Below are 14,765 nucleotides of genomic sequence, written 5' to 3'. Positions count from 1 at the left end.
TTTCCCAAACTTATGTGGCAGTGGTATAATTACAACACAACTTTAGGTGTTGATCCTGTTTTTATTTATGAAACTATTTGCTTTTCAAAAATAAAAGAAAGAAAGCTTAAAAAGTAAATAAGTGAGAGAGAGGCCCACTGAACCCTGGGCCTAGCCAACCTGGCCGGCCCAGCTCCCCCGCACTGGATGCCCAACCCGCTCCTTCCTGTTCCTCGGTCCCTGACCGCTACAGGGCGCGGGTTCCGCCCGACCATCTCGCCGGCGGTGGGCGAGAGGATAAGGCCGATGCCTCAGCCTCCCCCTGCCACCTCTCCCACTTGCTCCTCCCCACACACTCGCCCTCTCCCCTCCCCTCCTCAGATCCGCCGAGGTGCGCTCGCCCAAGCGGGCTCGTCGTTGTTGTCTCGCCGTGCGCGTGGCCACCGGCCTTTGTGATCCGTCCGCTCGTGTCCTGGGAGGTCCTCGGCGTCGACTACATCGCCTGCGTCGCTGGGTTGCAGACGGCGAGCCGCCTTGACGCCGTCTGCCCTGATCTTCGTCGTCGACCACCGCCGCACCGCGCTGCTCCATCCTCCCCAACTCTGACCATCGCAGCACGTCCCCGGGCCTCCTCTGCAACGGCCGTGAGCCCCCAACCCTCCTCCTTCTCTCCCCTGCTTTCCCCCCTGGCCGTAGCTGCCTTCCCCCGCTGTGTCCGACCACGCACGAGTCTGCCCGCCCTGCTCTGTGATGCCGCTGCAACTCTGCTGTTCGGCTGCTGCTCGCGTTGCCGCCCACGCTATCGCCACTTTGCTGCTCGCCCGCGCCCCGCTGCTACCTTCCTGGTGTGCGCACGCACCCTCCCACCGCTCCTGAACGGCGCCGCTACCGCGCCCGCGGCTCCGCGGCCCCGCGCGGCCTCGCTCCCCTGCTGCGGCTGACCCGCTGCTGCCTGTACCCGCGGCCGCCGTCGCCGCTGCGGACCACTCTGACCGCCCCACGCCTGTCCGCGCTCACGGCACGCCCTGCTAGCCCCATCACCAGTCCGCGCGCGCGTCCCGCCGCGCTCGCCGTTGCCCGCGCACGCTACTGTCGCTGCTGCTCTACTTCTGCCACTGCTGCTCGCTTCGTTGCCCGCTGCGCACCGCTGCCGCCGCCGTCGGCCGAGCTCGCCTCTGCCTTGCTCTGCCCCGGCCGCGCCCAGGACATCGCCGGCCGCGCCTCGCCTCGCCTGACCACGCGAGCGAGCCCGTCGCCGCTCGCCCATCGCCGCTCGCCCGCTGCCGCCCAATTACTCATCGCCCCGCCGCCTGGCCGTGCGTCCGCCTTCGGTCGTTGGCGTGGCCGCCGCCCTGCCGCACCTGCCCGCAGCCACCGCTGCTGGCCGTGCCCGCCGGGCCTTCGGCTCCAGTGCGTGCCCCCCGCTATTGGTTAGTGGGGATAATCCCCACTAAACTAACAGAATTAACCCCTCCTAACCCCATTGACCCATGGGCCCCACCTACTAATTAGGATAAATTAAATTAAAACAAAACCCTGTTAAAAAGTAAGAGCCAATGACATGCGGGCCCCGCTGACCCTGTTGACCAGTCAACATTGACTGGTCAACTGCTGACATGGCACTGACCGGCCCCACACGTCAGGGTTGACCATGGCCAAATCAGCCGACTGATGACATCATGCTGGTGCAATAACCCTATTTTTGTTTAATAATAAATCTAGGATATTGCTTAAACTTCAGAAATTCATATAAAATAATCTGTGACTCGGATGAAAAAGTTTTATACATGAAAGTTGCTCAGAACGACGAGACGAATCCGAGTTCGCAGTCCGTTTACCTGTTAGATGCCTCTAACTATCTGAACATGGAACATTCCCCCTCCGGTCATCTGTCTGACACAGGTCCGGAACCGGGAATACATTCCCGGTTGAATTCCCCCTTCACCTATATCGTGTAGCCATGCGTTAGGTCACACCCGGCACATCATATTGCCACGTTATGCTTTGTGATGCTATGTTTGCTTTATATTTACTGTTTCTTCCCCCTCTTCTCTCCGGTAGACCCCGAGACCGATGCTGCCCCTGTGATTGACTACGTCGACGACGACCCCTCTCTCTTGCCAGAGCAACCAGGCAAGCCCCCCCTTGATCACCAGATATCACCTACTCTTCTCTATACTGCTTGCATTAGAGTAGTGTAGCATGTTACTGCTTTCCGTTAATCCTATCCTGATGCATAGCCTGTCCTTGCTACTACTGTTGTTACCTTTATCTGCAATCCTAATGCTTAGTATAGGATACTAGTTTATCATCAGTGGCCCTACATTCTTGTCCGTCTGCCATGCTATACTATCGGGCCGTGATCACTCGGGAGGTGATCACGGGTATATAATATGTACTTTATACATGATACATGTGATGACTAAAGTTGGGTTGGCTCAAGGAGTACCCGCGGTTGATTCACGAATTGGGAGCTGGAAGGACATACTTTACCGACGGCCCTCTGTGTGGATCTTTGTGGCGAAGCGACAGGGCAGGTTGAGACCACCTAGGAGAGAGGTGGGCCTGGCCCTGGTCGGCATTCGCGGTCATTTCAAAATAACACGCTTAACGAGATCTTGGTATTTGATCTGAGTCTGGCTACTGGCCTATACACACTAACCATCTACACGGGGATAGTTATGGGCACTCGACGTCGTGGTATCAGCCGAAGCCTTCGTGACGTCAGCGACTGAGCGGCGCGTGCCGGGTTGGACCGGAACACCTGCTCTTGTATAAGGGAGGCTAGGTCTGCTCACCGGCCGCGTACGCAACGTGCATGTGTGCAATGGGTGATGGGCCCAGACCCCTGCGCCATAGGATTTAGACCGGCGTGCTGACTTGTCTGTTGTGCCTAGGTAGGACTGCGACGTGTTGATCTTCCGAGGCCGGGCATGACCCAGAAAAGTGTGTCCGGACAAAGGGGATCGAGCGTGTTGGGAAATGTGGTGCACCCCTGCAGGGAAGTTAATCTATTCGAATAGCCGTGATCTTTGGTAACAGGACGACTTGGCGTTGTACCTTGACCTTATGACAACTAGAACCGGATACTTAATAAAACACACCCTTCCAAGTGCCAGATACAACCCGGTGGTCGCTCTCTGATAGGGCGACGAGGAGAGGATCGCCGGGTAGGATTATGCTACACGATGCTACTTGGTGAACTTACCTTATGCTCTCCTCTACATGCTGCAAGATCGAGGTGGCCAGAAGCGTAGTCTTCGATAGGACTAGCTATCCCCCTCTTATTCTGGCATTCTGCAGTTCAGTCCACATATGATAGCCTTAATCCATTTGATACCAATGCATACATATGTAGTGTAGCTCCTTGCTTGCGAGTACTTTGGATGAGTACTCACGGTTGCTTTGCTCCCTCTTTTCCCCCTTTCTATACCCGATTGCTGCGACCAGATGATGGAGTCCAGGAGCCAGACGCCACCGTCGATGACGACTCCTACTACACTGGGGTGCCTACTACTGTGTGCAGCCCACTGTCGACGACCAGGAGTAGTCTAGGAGGATCCCAGGCAGGAGGTCTGCGCCTCTTTCGATCTGTACCCCCAGTTTGTGCTAGCCTTCTTAAGGCAAACTTGTTTAAGTTATGTCTGTTCTCACATATTGTTGCTTCCATTGACTCGTCTATGATCGAGCTCTTGTATTCGAGCCCTCGAGGCCCTTGTCTTATAATATGATGCTTGTATGACTTATTTTATTTGTAGAGTTGTGTTGTGATATCTTCCCGTGAGTCCCTGATCTTGATCGTACACGTTTGCGTGTATGATTAGTGTACGGTCAAATCGGGGGCGTCACAAAACAGCTTCATCGTGGTCGTCACTTCAAGCAAGAAGACGACCGAACAAATGGCGTCCTCGATGGACGCGGCGAACGCTCACGCAGCGGCAGAAAAGCTAAGTCATGCAAAACTTTGAATAATTCCTTTCTATATATAAGGTTATCGTCCTCGATGATCTTGCCCTGTGTATGGAAAAACTGCACGTGTGGTGATCCTGCCGGCGACATCGACAAGGCGGCTCATCCAGAGCTTCTCGCCCGCCACGAAGTCCGCGTGGCTGGCAGCGTCGTTCTTCCGCAGCTGCCTCTCCTCCTCCAGATTCTTGGTCAGGGTCTCCTCCCGGGCCCTGACCTCCAAGAGCGTCCCCTCAAGGCCCTCCAGCTTCAGCTTCAGGTCTTTGATGGACTCATTGTCCGTGGAGAGCAGCTCGGCCTTGGCGAAGACCGTGGCTTGCGCATCAGCTAAAGTGGCTTTGACCGCGTCCCTCTCCCCCGTCAGCTCCAGGACCTGCTTCTTCAGCTCGTCTCGCTCCACCTCCAGCTCATTCACCTTGCCGGCATGGGCCTGGGCCTGAGCATTGAGGGCCTCCTCGTGTCTCTGCTCTAGCTCCCGGGTCCGCTGCACAACAAGCTCCTGGACCTCCTCGTCCTTGCCGTGGAGTGTAGCGTCAAGCTTCTCCTCACGAGCGGCAAGGTCCTCCTCCTGGGAGTTCAGCTTGGCCTGGTGCTGGAGCCGAGCGGCCTCCTCCTTGGCAGCCTGTCGACTCGCTGCCTTCTAGGCCTTCTCGACATCGGCCTGCTTCATGACAAGCTCCAGCTTGCGCTCGGCCAGCTGGTCCTGGGCGGCCTTAAATTCCTCACAGGCCTGGCGGAACCAAGTGATGAGGACATCAATACCATTATTACACCCACAGCCCCTACTGCTATACATACTGGACCAATTACTAGAGCTCGCGCACGCCAATTGAATTATCAGGTACTTTCTTTTCTTGGTAACGATTCTAATGTTCATGAGAATATGATGCTGCCTAAATTGGATACATTTGTTTTGCTTACAAATGAAGGGCCTAGCTTGGACAAGAAAGATGAACCTTGGAGCAAGTTCAAGCATGGAGATGATGTCATGTGCAAAGGGATCAAGAACGGAGTTACAAGTGATGATTTCAGGACTTTGAAGCCACCATAAGGAGTGCATGAAGCCTTGGACGAAATATACAAGATGCCACTTCATAAATTTCGTCCAGAGGCTATTTTAGGTGCTGCGTCACCTTATTATTGGGCCAGGCCCATGTATTTTCGAAATACTTAAGTATAGGCTGTTTTTAGAGTCCGTATGTGTGGGGAAACAAGAGTTAGGGTTGGTTTCGGACCCCTCCTCCAAGGGCCACGAAATCCCCCCATCTTCCTCCATATATACAACCCTTAGGGTGTCGTTTAGACTTTGGGTTTTGTTTAGATTAAAAGTTCGCCATAGCTGCAACTTTGCGTACTTCGTTCGTGTCCAGCGACCAGACCAAGACGTCACAGAACCCCACCTTGATCAATAAAGCTTTCATCTTATATTCACAATATCCAGATTGCAATCTCAGTTTCTTGCTTGTTCTTCGTTTGCTCGCAGGAAACAGGCCCTCGTGGTCAGGTTGATCGTGCTCCAGCGTGGTCAATAACCCCTCGGAGTTAGTTTAGCGATTGCTAAGGCGCGACGTCCTCGCACGTTCGTAGTCGGATCATCAAAGTCGACTTCCTCTAAAACAATAGCCACCATCTCATCGAAAGACGGGACACCTTTGCCTCTATCAAGTGGTATCAGATTTCCAGGTTACTCGGTGAGATTTTACAGTTTTTCGTAGTTTAGGTCGAGTCTGTTCTTCATACCTATAGTCCACGAAAAAAGCCAAAAAATAGGGTTAGGTCATCATATCCGAACCAATCTGAGCCTTTGCATAGTATTTTTTTAGAGTTTTGCTTTGTTGAATTTGCGGTTGCATCGTCGTGTCGAGTTGCTGGTCTTAGCGTCTAGTCCCTTAGAGTTTCGAGTTCTGTTCACAGGTTGTCACGCCGCTGTTGCACCATCATCATCATTGCCATATACCACCACCCCACCATATATATCGCCGCTGCCATATACAACCACCAATCCGAGTCCACATATACCATCACCATATACAACTACCAATCCGAGTCCGCATATACCATCGCCATATACAACCACCAGTCCGAGTTCCACCAGATTCATCGCCGCCACCAGTCCGAGTTCCACCAGATTCATCTCCGCTACCAGCCCTAGTCCGAGTCTAGTATTTGTTGCTTTGTTTTCGAGTTTCAGATGACGCGATACTTCGAGTCGTGACAGAGTCGGACTCCCCAACTTTCGTGCTACCCGCAGTAGAAAAATAGTTCCAAACTCAAAAAAAACCTAAGTCTGGAAAATTCTGGCTAGGCAGTTTTTAGACCATTTGTAGACTTTTTCGAAAAAAATTTGTTGTGGAGCAAAAAAAAAGAGGAAAAAAAGTGCAAAAAAAGGAAAAAAAATTCAGAGAGTGCTCCTCCCTTGTTTACGTGCCGTGCCGCGCCGTGATTTTATTTGTGTTCTAGGCTCGCGTCTCTAGTACGGTCTAGCCTAGGACCAGCACAGTACCGTCGTTGAGCGTTTATTTAACTTTGCATCTCTGAATTGATTATTGCTGACATTTTTGCTACCATATCATAAGCCTTCCCAGCTCCACATACATCTACATCATGCGTTTGACACCACCTGGCAATCGCTCTATCCAATCTTTGAGAGTTTTGACTACAATGGTTGCCGATCACCACCTGCTGTTGGGTAAGAACTGGTAAGAATTTGAGATTTGCTTGCCGGATTTGTGATACACCACCACCACCACCACTTCCTAGTAGTCTGTAGGATCATATTCTTGTGTGTTTCTATTGATGCTAACCATGGCAGGATCACAAGCCGACGAGATAGATTGAGAGAACATGACGAACAAAGAGCTACATGATAAATTTCAGCAAATGATGAGTGGACAGGTGCAAGATGTGCTAAACAGATTTGAAGAGGCCATGGAGAAAATAGATGGCATGGAGAAGACGTTCGAAACAAAGCTCGATAACAAGTTTAATGAATTTCTCGCGCGTCTTCCACCACCACCACCGGCTGCACCTAACGCACCTCTACAACAACAACAACAACAACAACAACAACAACAACAACATCGCCTTCCAAATCAAGTGGGACGGGCACTGCGCATTCCCCTTGAGCCTGGTCAAAATTCTGGTGCCGCTGTTGATGCTTCTGTAGCTTCTGCTGCTACTATGGAGGTGGAGGACCATTACGAGGATGAGGTTGATCAAAACCAGAACTACGTGCAACCACCAGCACCACTGCCACCAGGTCGTCCTCATGCATATCATCGCAATGGTAGGGATGCACAACCACCTCAGGTACGTGATCATGACCATCTCCCTAAACTGAAATTGAACATTCCACCATTTGAGGGTAGATATGTTCCTGATATATATCTTACTTGGGAGTTAGAAACTGAACAACGATTTACATGTTTACAATATCCTGAGGAGAGACGTGTTCCTGCTGCTGTTTGTGCTTTCACTAGCTTTGCATGTGTTTGGTCGTCTGAACATTGTAGATTATATCCTATTCCAGCTACTTGGGCTGCTTTGAAAAATGCTATGCGTACTCGTTGGGTCCCATCATATTATCAACGTGAATTACTTCAAAAATTGCAGCGTTTAAGACAAGGGAAAAATTCTGTAGAAGAATATTATCAGGAATTACAAACTGGGATGATTAGATGTGTTATTGTTGAGGAGAATGAAGCTATGCTTGCACGTTTTATGGGTGGATTAAATAGAGAGATTCAGACCATTCTAGAGTATAAGGAGTATACTTATATCACTCGTTTATTCCATCTTGCTTGTAAAGCTGAACGTGAAGTGCAGGATCGACAGGCATTGGCGCGAACTTACTTTTCTGCAGGTCGATCTTCATCATGGAGACCACGTGCATCCTCTATTTCCACTGCACCAGCACCTCCATCAGGTGTCACCTCCAGCCGTGATACAAGAAAGCAAGCACAACCATCACTATCTGCCAAGAGCACACCTGCTGGGCCTACACAGAGTTCTTCTTCTTCCATGGCATCAATAGGGCACACAAGTGATATTATTTGTCGTTGTTGTAAGGGAAGAGGACATTTTGCGAGAGAATGCAAATCTCAGCGTGTGATGATTGTTACTGAGGATGGTGGGTATGAGTCCACTAGTGACTATGATGAGGAGACTTTGGCTCTTATTACACATGAAGAACACGGTGGAGAGGATTTTGACCATGAGACGCAATACATGGCTGCTGAAGATGCTGACAGATATGAATGTTTAGTTGCTCAACGTGTTTTGAGTGTGCAGGTTACACAAGCTGAGCAAAATCAGAGACATAATTTGTTCCATACAAAGGGAGTTGTGAAGGAACGTTCTGTTCGCGCCATCATAGATGGAGGGAGCTGCAATAACTTGGCTAGCATGGAGATGGTGGAGAAGCTATCTCTCACCACAAGACCACATCCACATCCTTACTACATCCAATGGTTCAACAACAGCGGCAAGGTTAAGGTAACACGCACTGTTCGTGTGCATTTTAGTATCTCTACATATGCTGATTATGTTGATTGTGATGTGGTACCTATGCAAGCATGTTCCTTATTACTTGGTAGACCATGGCAATTTGATAAAAATTCTGTACACCATGGTAGAAACAATCAGTATACTCTTATTCATAAGGATAAAAATATTACTTTGCTTCTTATGACTCCTGATTCCATTTTGAAAGATGATATTAATAGAGCTAATAAAGCAAAACAGGAGAAAAATAAGAGTGAAAATCAGATTGTGGCAAAAGAATTTGAGCAACAAATGAAGCCTAATAATAAACCATCTAGTGTTGTTTCTGAAATTAAATTGAAAAGTGCATGTTTACTTGCCACCAAATCTGATATTGATGATCTAGATTTTAGCAAATATGTTTGCTATGCTTTTGTGTGCAAAGAGGCATTATTTTCATTCGAGAGACGTGCCTTCCTCTTTGCCTCCTGCTGTCACTAACATTTTGCAGGAGTTCGCTGACATCTTTCCACAAGACGTGCCACCGGGATTACCACCTATTAGAGGGATTGAGCATCAAATTGACTTAATTCCCGGTGCATCATTACCCAACCGTGCACCATACCGTATCAATCCAGAGGAGACGAAGGAGATTATGCGTCAAGTACAAGAACTGCTCGAGAAAGGTTATATACGCGAATCCCTTAGTCCTTGTGTTGTTCCTATCATTTTAGTGCCGAAAAAGGATGATATGTCGCGTATGTGCGTTGATTGTAGATGCATTAATAATATTACTATTCGTTATCGTCATCCTATTCCTAGGCTAGATGATATGCTTGATGAATTGAGTGGCTCTACAATATTCTCCAAAGTTGATTTGCGTAGTGGATACCATCAAATTCGTATGAAATTGGGAGATGACTGGAAAACAACATTTAAAACTAAGTTTGTATTATATGAGTGGTTAGTCATGCCTTTTGGGTTAACTAATGCACCTAGTACTTTCATGAGATTAATGAACGAAGCTTTACGTGCTTTCATTGGACGATTTGTGGTAGTTTACTTTGATGACATATTGATTTATAGCAAATCTTTGGAGGAACATTTGGAACATTTACGTGCTGTTTTTATTGCTCTACGTGATGCACATTTGTTTGGTAACCTTGGAAAGTGCACCTTTTGCACCGACCGAGTATATTTTCCTGGCTATGTTGTTACTCCACAGGGAATTGAAGTTGATAAAGCCAAGATTGAAGCTATTGAGAGTTGGCCGCAGCCTAAAATGGTCACACAAGTGAGGAGTTTCCTTGGCCTCGCTGGATTCTATAGGAGTTTTGTGAGAGATTTCAGCACCATTGCTGCACCTCTCAACGAGCTTACAAAGAAGGATGTGCCTTTTGTTTGGGGTACCACACAGGAAGAAGCCTTCACGGTATTGAAAGATAAGTTGACACATGCTCCTTTACTCCAACTTCCTGATTTTAATAAGACTTTTGAGCTTGAATGTGATGCTAGTGGAATTGGATTAGGAGGTGTGTTATTACAAGATGGCAAACCTATTGCATACTTTTCTGAAAAATTGAGTGGGCCTAGTCTAAACTATTCTACTTATGATAAAGAATTATATGCTCTTGTCCGGACCTTAGAAACATGGCAACATTATTTATGGCCCAAGGAATTTGTTATACATTCTGATCATGAATCTTTGAAACACATTAAAAGTCAAGCAAAACTGAACCGTAGACATGCTAAATGGGTTGAATTCATTGAGACTTTCCCTTATGTCATTAAACACAAGAAGGGTAAAGAAAATGTTATTGCTGATGCATTTTCTCGTCGTTATACTATGCTTTCACAACTTGACTTTAAAATATTTGGTTTGGAGACCATCAAAAATCAATATGTGCATGATGCTGAATTTAAAGATGTATTGCAGAATTGTAAGGAAGGGAGAACTTGGAACAAGTTCGTTCTTAACGATGGATTTGTGTTTCGTGCTAACAAGCTATGCATTACAGCTAGCTCCGTTCGTCTTTTTTTGTTGCAGGAGGCGCATGGAGGAGGATTAATGGGACACTTTGGCGTCAAGAAGACGGAGGATATACTTGCTACACATTTCTTTTGGCCAAAGATGAGACAGGATGTTGAGCGTTTTGTTGCTCACTGCACTACATGTCAAAAAGCTAAGTCATGACTCAATCCTCATGGTTTATATATGCCTTTGCCTGTACCTAGTGTTCCTTGGGGGGATATATCTATGGACTTTGTTTTAGGTTTACCTCGAACAAAGAAGGGGAGGGATAGCATATTTGTTGTCGTCGATAGGTTCTCGAAAATGGCACACTTTATACCATGTCATAAAAGCAATGATGCTGTTAATGTTGCTGATTTGTTCTTTTGTGAAATTATTCGCCTGCATGGTGTGCCAAATACTATTGTTTCAGATCATGATACTAAATTTCTTAGCCACTTTTGGAGATGTTTATGGGCTAATTTGGGGACTAAACTGCTTTTTAGTACTACTTGTCACCCCCAAACTGATGGACAAACTGAAGTAGTCAATAGAACATTGTCTAATATGCTTAGGGCTGTTTTGAAGAATAACAAGAAAATGTGGGAAGAATGCTTGCCTCATATTGAATTTCCTTATAATCGTTCATTGCATTCTACTACTAAGATGTGCCCTTTTGAAATTGTGTATGGTTTCCTACCTCGTGCACCTATTGATTTGTTGCCTCTTCCATCTTCGGAGAAGTTTAATTTTGATGCTAAAGAACATGCTGAATTGATTTTAAAAATGCATGAGTTAACTAAGGAAAACATTGAGCGTATGAATGCTAAATATAAACTTGCTGGAGATAAGGGTAGAAAACATGTTGTGTTTGCACCTGGAGATCTTGTTTGGTTACATTTGCATAAGGATAGATTTCCTAATTTGCACAAATCAAAGCTAATGCCACGTGCTGATGGTCCATTTAAGGTGTTAGAGAAAATAAATGATAATGCATATAAACTTGAGCTGCCTGCAGATTTTGGTGTTAGTCCCACTTTTAACATTGCAGATTTGAAGCCTTATTTGGGTGAGGACGATGAACTTTCGTCGAGGACGACTTCATTTCAAGAAGGGGAGGATGATGAGGACATCAATACCATTGTTACACCCACAACCCCTGCTGCTATACATACTGGACCAATTACTAGAGCTCGTGTACGCCAATTGAATTATCACGTACTTTCATTTCTTAGTAACAATTCTAATGTTCATGAGAATATGATGCTGCCTAAATTGGATACATTTGTTTTGCTTACAAATGAAGGGCCTAGCTTGGATAAGAAAGATGAACCTTGGAGCAAGTTCAAGCATGGAGATGATGGCATGCGCAAGGGGATCAAGAACGGAGTCACAAGTGATGATTTCAGGACTTTGAAGCCACCATAAGGAGTGCATGAAGCCTTGGACGAAATATACAAGATGCCACTTCATAAATTTCATCCAAGGCTATTTTAGGTGCTGCGTCACCTTATTATTGGGCCAGGCCCATGTATTTTCGAAATACTTAAGTATAGGCTGTTTTTAGAGTCCGTATGTGTGGGGAAACAAGAGTTAGGGTTGGTTTCAGACCCCTCCTCCAAGGGCCATGAAATCCCCCCATCTTCCTCCATATATACAGCCCTTAGGGCGTTGTTTAGACTTTGGGTTTTGTTTAGATTAAAAGTTCGCCATAGCTGCAACTTCGCGTACTTCGTTTGTATCCAGCGACCAGACCAAGACGTCACAGAACCCCACCTTGATCAATAAAGCTTTCATATTATATTCACAATATCCAGATTGTAATCTCAGTTTCTTGCTTGTTCTTCGTTTGCTCGCAAGAAACAGGCCCTCGTGGTCAGGTTGATCGTGCTCCCGCGTGGTCAATAACCCCTCGGAGTTGGTTTAGCGATTGCTAAGGCGCGACGTCCTCGCACTTTCATAGTCGGATTGTCAAAGTCGACTTCCTCTAAAACGATAACCACCATCTCATTGAAAGACGGGAAACCTTTGCCTCTATCACCAAGCCTGCGCCTCGGCGATGCGCCCTTCGAGGTCCGCCTCCGCCTTGTCCACCGTTGCCATCCTGGACTTGGCCTTGTCCAGGCGGGAACGGTGAAGTGCTTGAAGCTTGTGGAAGCTGGCACTCATGCTCTGGAGGAGCCACTCTTCCTGTGAATCGCCGCCACCGGCGCTCGGTCCGTCAACGACCTCGAGCCCGGCGGCGGGAAGCACCTCGTCGTCGAACACCTCCCCCTCGGCGGGTGCCCTGGTGCTCGCCGTCCATGGGAGGTGGACGAACAAGTCGTCTCCCACCTTTAGATATTTGCCCAAGCCAGAAGCAGCGGAGGAGGAAGGCTGGTTGTCAACCCCCACCTCCTCGGCAGCGGCCTTGCTGGCCTCCCCGGCAGGCCCCTTGCCGGCTTCCTCGACAGTGGCCTCGCCGGTCTCCCCGGCAGGCCCCTCAGCGGCGTCCTCAGCAACGTCCTTGGTGGCCTCCTCAGCGGCGATCTCGTCGGCCTCGGCCGTGGCTGCGGCCTCTCTGGCGACATCTCCGTTGACGGTGTCCACGTCCTCCCGGTCCGCCGAGGAAGGATCTGGGTACCGAGAAGGAGAATGAGGCGAAGCCAAGATCAAAATTTGAAAGAAGAAAAATGAGCGGGAATGGGAGGAAAACAACTCACCTGTGCCAAGCTGGGACGAAGTGGCCCCCTCCCCACCGACATACGGTGCCGGGATGGAGCTGCCGGCGCCCGGGTTCGCCTCCTCCTCCTCCGTGCGCATGGGCTCGGTGCTTAGCGCCCTTGCCGGGACCCCCCTCGGGGTGGCGTGGTCGATGGGGGCGGCATGTTGGGGGTGGCCCTCAGCGGCTCCTCCTGCTGCCGTTCTCCTACTGCAACCACGACAAGGTGAGCACCAAGAAATCGTGCCCCAACGCACATCAATGGGGAGCGAGTGATGAACGCACACTGGGGGCTGCGCCGGGGGCTGCTCTCCGGGTTGCTCTCCATCACCACCAGCGGCGTACTCGAGGTGCCCCCGGGGGCTGGCCGCCCACTGAGGCCTTGGACCTCTTCGCCATCCTCTAGGCCAGCGTCTCCCTATCCCTGCGAGGATGAAAACAAGTCAAGAAAACTGGAACGATCCAAGGGGACGGAGATGACAAAAACTAAGACACTCACTCATCCTCCGCCTCTTCTTTCGCGACCTTCCTCTTCCTCCTCGGGCTAAGAGACCCAAGGTCAAAGAAGACCTCCGTGTCATCACCTGCGGGGGGAGGGGAAGCAGGTGGAGTTCGGGGACGCTTGGCCGAAGAAGGGACAACTGCTTTCTTCTTCGCCACTGCAACCTTCACTGCCTTCCCCGTTGCTACGGCCCTCGTCTGACTCATGGGCGCCTCTGGAGGTTGTTGCGGTTGTGCGGTCCTGCCGGGCCGGACCGGCTCACCAGAGACGGCCCGCCACAGGACATGCCCTCTCCCCGTGGCCGGGGGCTTGACAGCCTCGGCCTCCTCCTCAGACGACTCATCGACGTCATCTTCGATGAGAGGGGCCCCGATGCCGGCGCTGCTGGCCTCCCCAGCGGATTCCGCCCACTGGGCGAGCCCCTTCTCCTCCGCGGCCTCGTCCTCCATGCCGCTAGCGCTGCCGGCCTCCTTGGAGAGCTCTGCCTCCGCCGCCCTGGTGGCGATGTAGTCCAGCTCCGCCTGGGTGGCGTCCTGGATGAGCCGCGGCTCCTCGCGGATGTACTTCTCCACCAAGGTGTCGAAGAACTCCTGCACCTGATCCTCCTCCGGCTCGACCCAATTCGGGTCAAGGCCGTGCACATTGAAGTCCGGCATCATGGCGATGATGTTGGTTTCACGAGAGTTGTTGCTCAGCGGGACCACCCCACCGGCAACCCGAACAAGGGCCCCTTGGTGACCTTGCCGGCCTTCGCGGCCTTGCCGGCCCTCTCGGCCCTGCCATCGCGACTCACATCGAGCTAGAACAGCTGTTGGCAGAAATGGGCGTGCCCCATCACCATTAAGTTGTGGTTCAGGCTAGGGCGAAGTCTCATGATATCAGCCGCATTGCTAAAAAGGCAAGCCGGCCTCCCCTTGTTGTGAAGTGGAGCGATTCGGCGGTGGATGAAATCTGCCCCAATCATCTCCAGGGTGAGCCCAGCAGCGTCGAGGCGGTGGATCCTGGTGGTGGCGACCGTGAGCCTCCCATCCTGGGCGTCGACGTCGCCCCAGTCATCACTGCGAACCGGCGGCGTCTGGCGAACTTGGCAAAATTCCTGTGGGTCCTTCTCCTCAATCGAGCAC

At 49.9% G+C, this 14,765-nt stretch overlaps 1 protein-coding gene across 3 annotated transcripts; it reads left to right on the top strand.

Moving 5' to 3' along the window:
* Positions 1-220: 220 nt before the first annotated feature.
* Positions 221-12,241, top strand: LOC147990430 (uncharacterized). 3 transcript variants are annotated; one of them, XR_015599412.1, is made up of 4 exons: positions 221-623; positions 2,041-2,112; positions 4,875-11,635; positions 11,745-12,241. XR_015599412.1 is itself a non-coding variant. In XM_087516277.1 (3 exons), exon 3 carries the CDS (start codon positions 6,790-6,792, stop codon positions 8,926-8,928), a length of 2,139 nt encoding a protein of 712 aa, XP_087372403.1. In that variant the 5' UTR covers positions 221-623; positions 2,041-2,112; positions 4,875-6,789; the 3' UTR covers positions 8,929-12,241. The 3 variants fall into 3 exon arrangements, 1 of the variants encoding a protein (XP_087372403.1); XM_087516277.1 differs by having other exon boundaries at positions 4,875-12,241; XR_015599413.1 differs by lacking the exons at positions 4,875-11,635; positions 11,745-12,241 and adding an exon at positions 3,430-3,730 and having other exon boundaries at positions 234-623.
* Positions 12,242-14,765: the final 2,524 nt, after the last annotated feature.

Source organism: Triticum urartu, chromosome 1A (assembly GCF_056163025.1).
Source record: "Triticum urartu cultivar PI428250 chromosome 1A, HENAU_Tu73, whole genome shotgun sequence".
NCBI classification, from domain to species: domain Eukaryota; kingdom Viridiplantae; phylum Streptophyta; class Magnoliopsida; order Poales; family Poaceae; genus Triticum; species Triticum urartu.
Note: the sequence above shows the minus strand (reverse complement) of the source record. Positions and strands in the feature narration are given on the sequence as shown.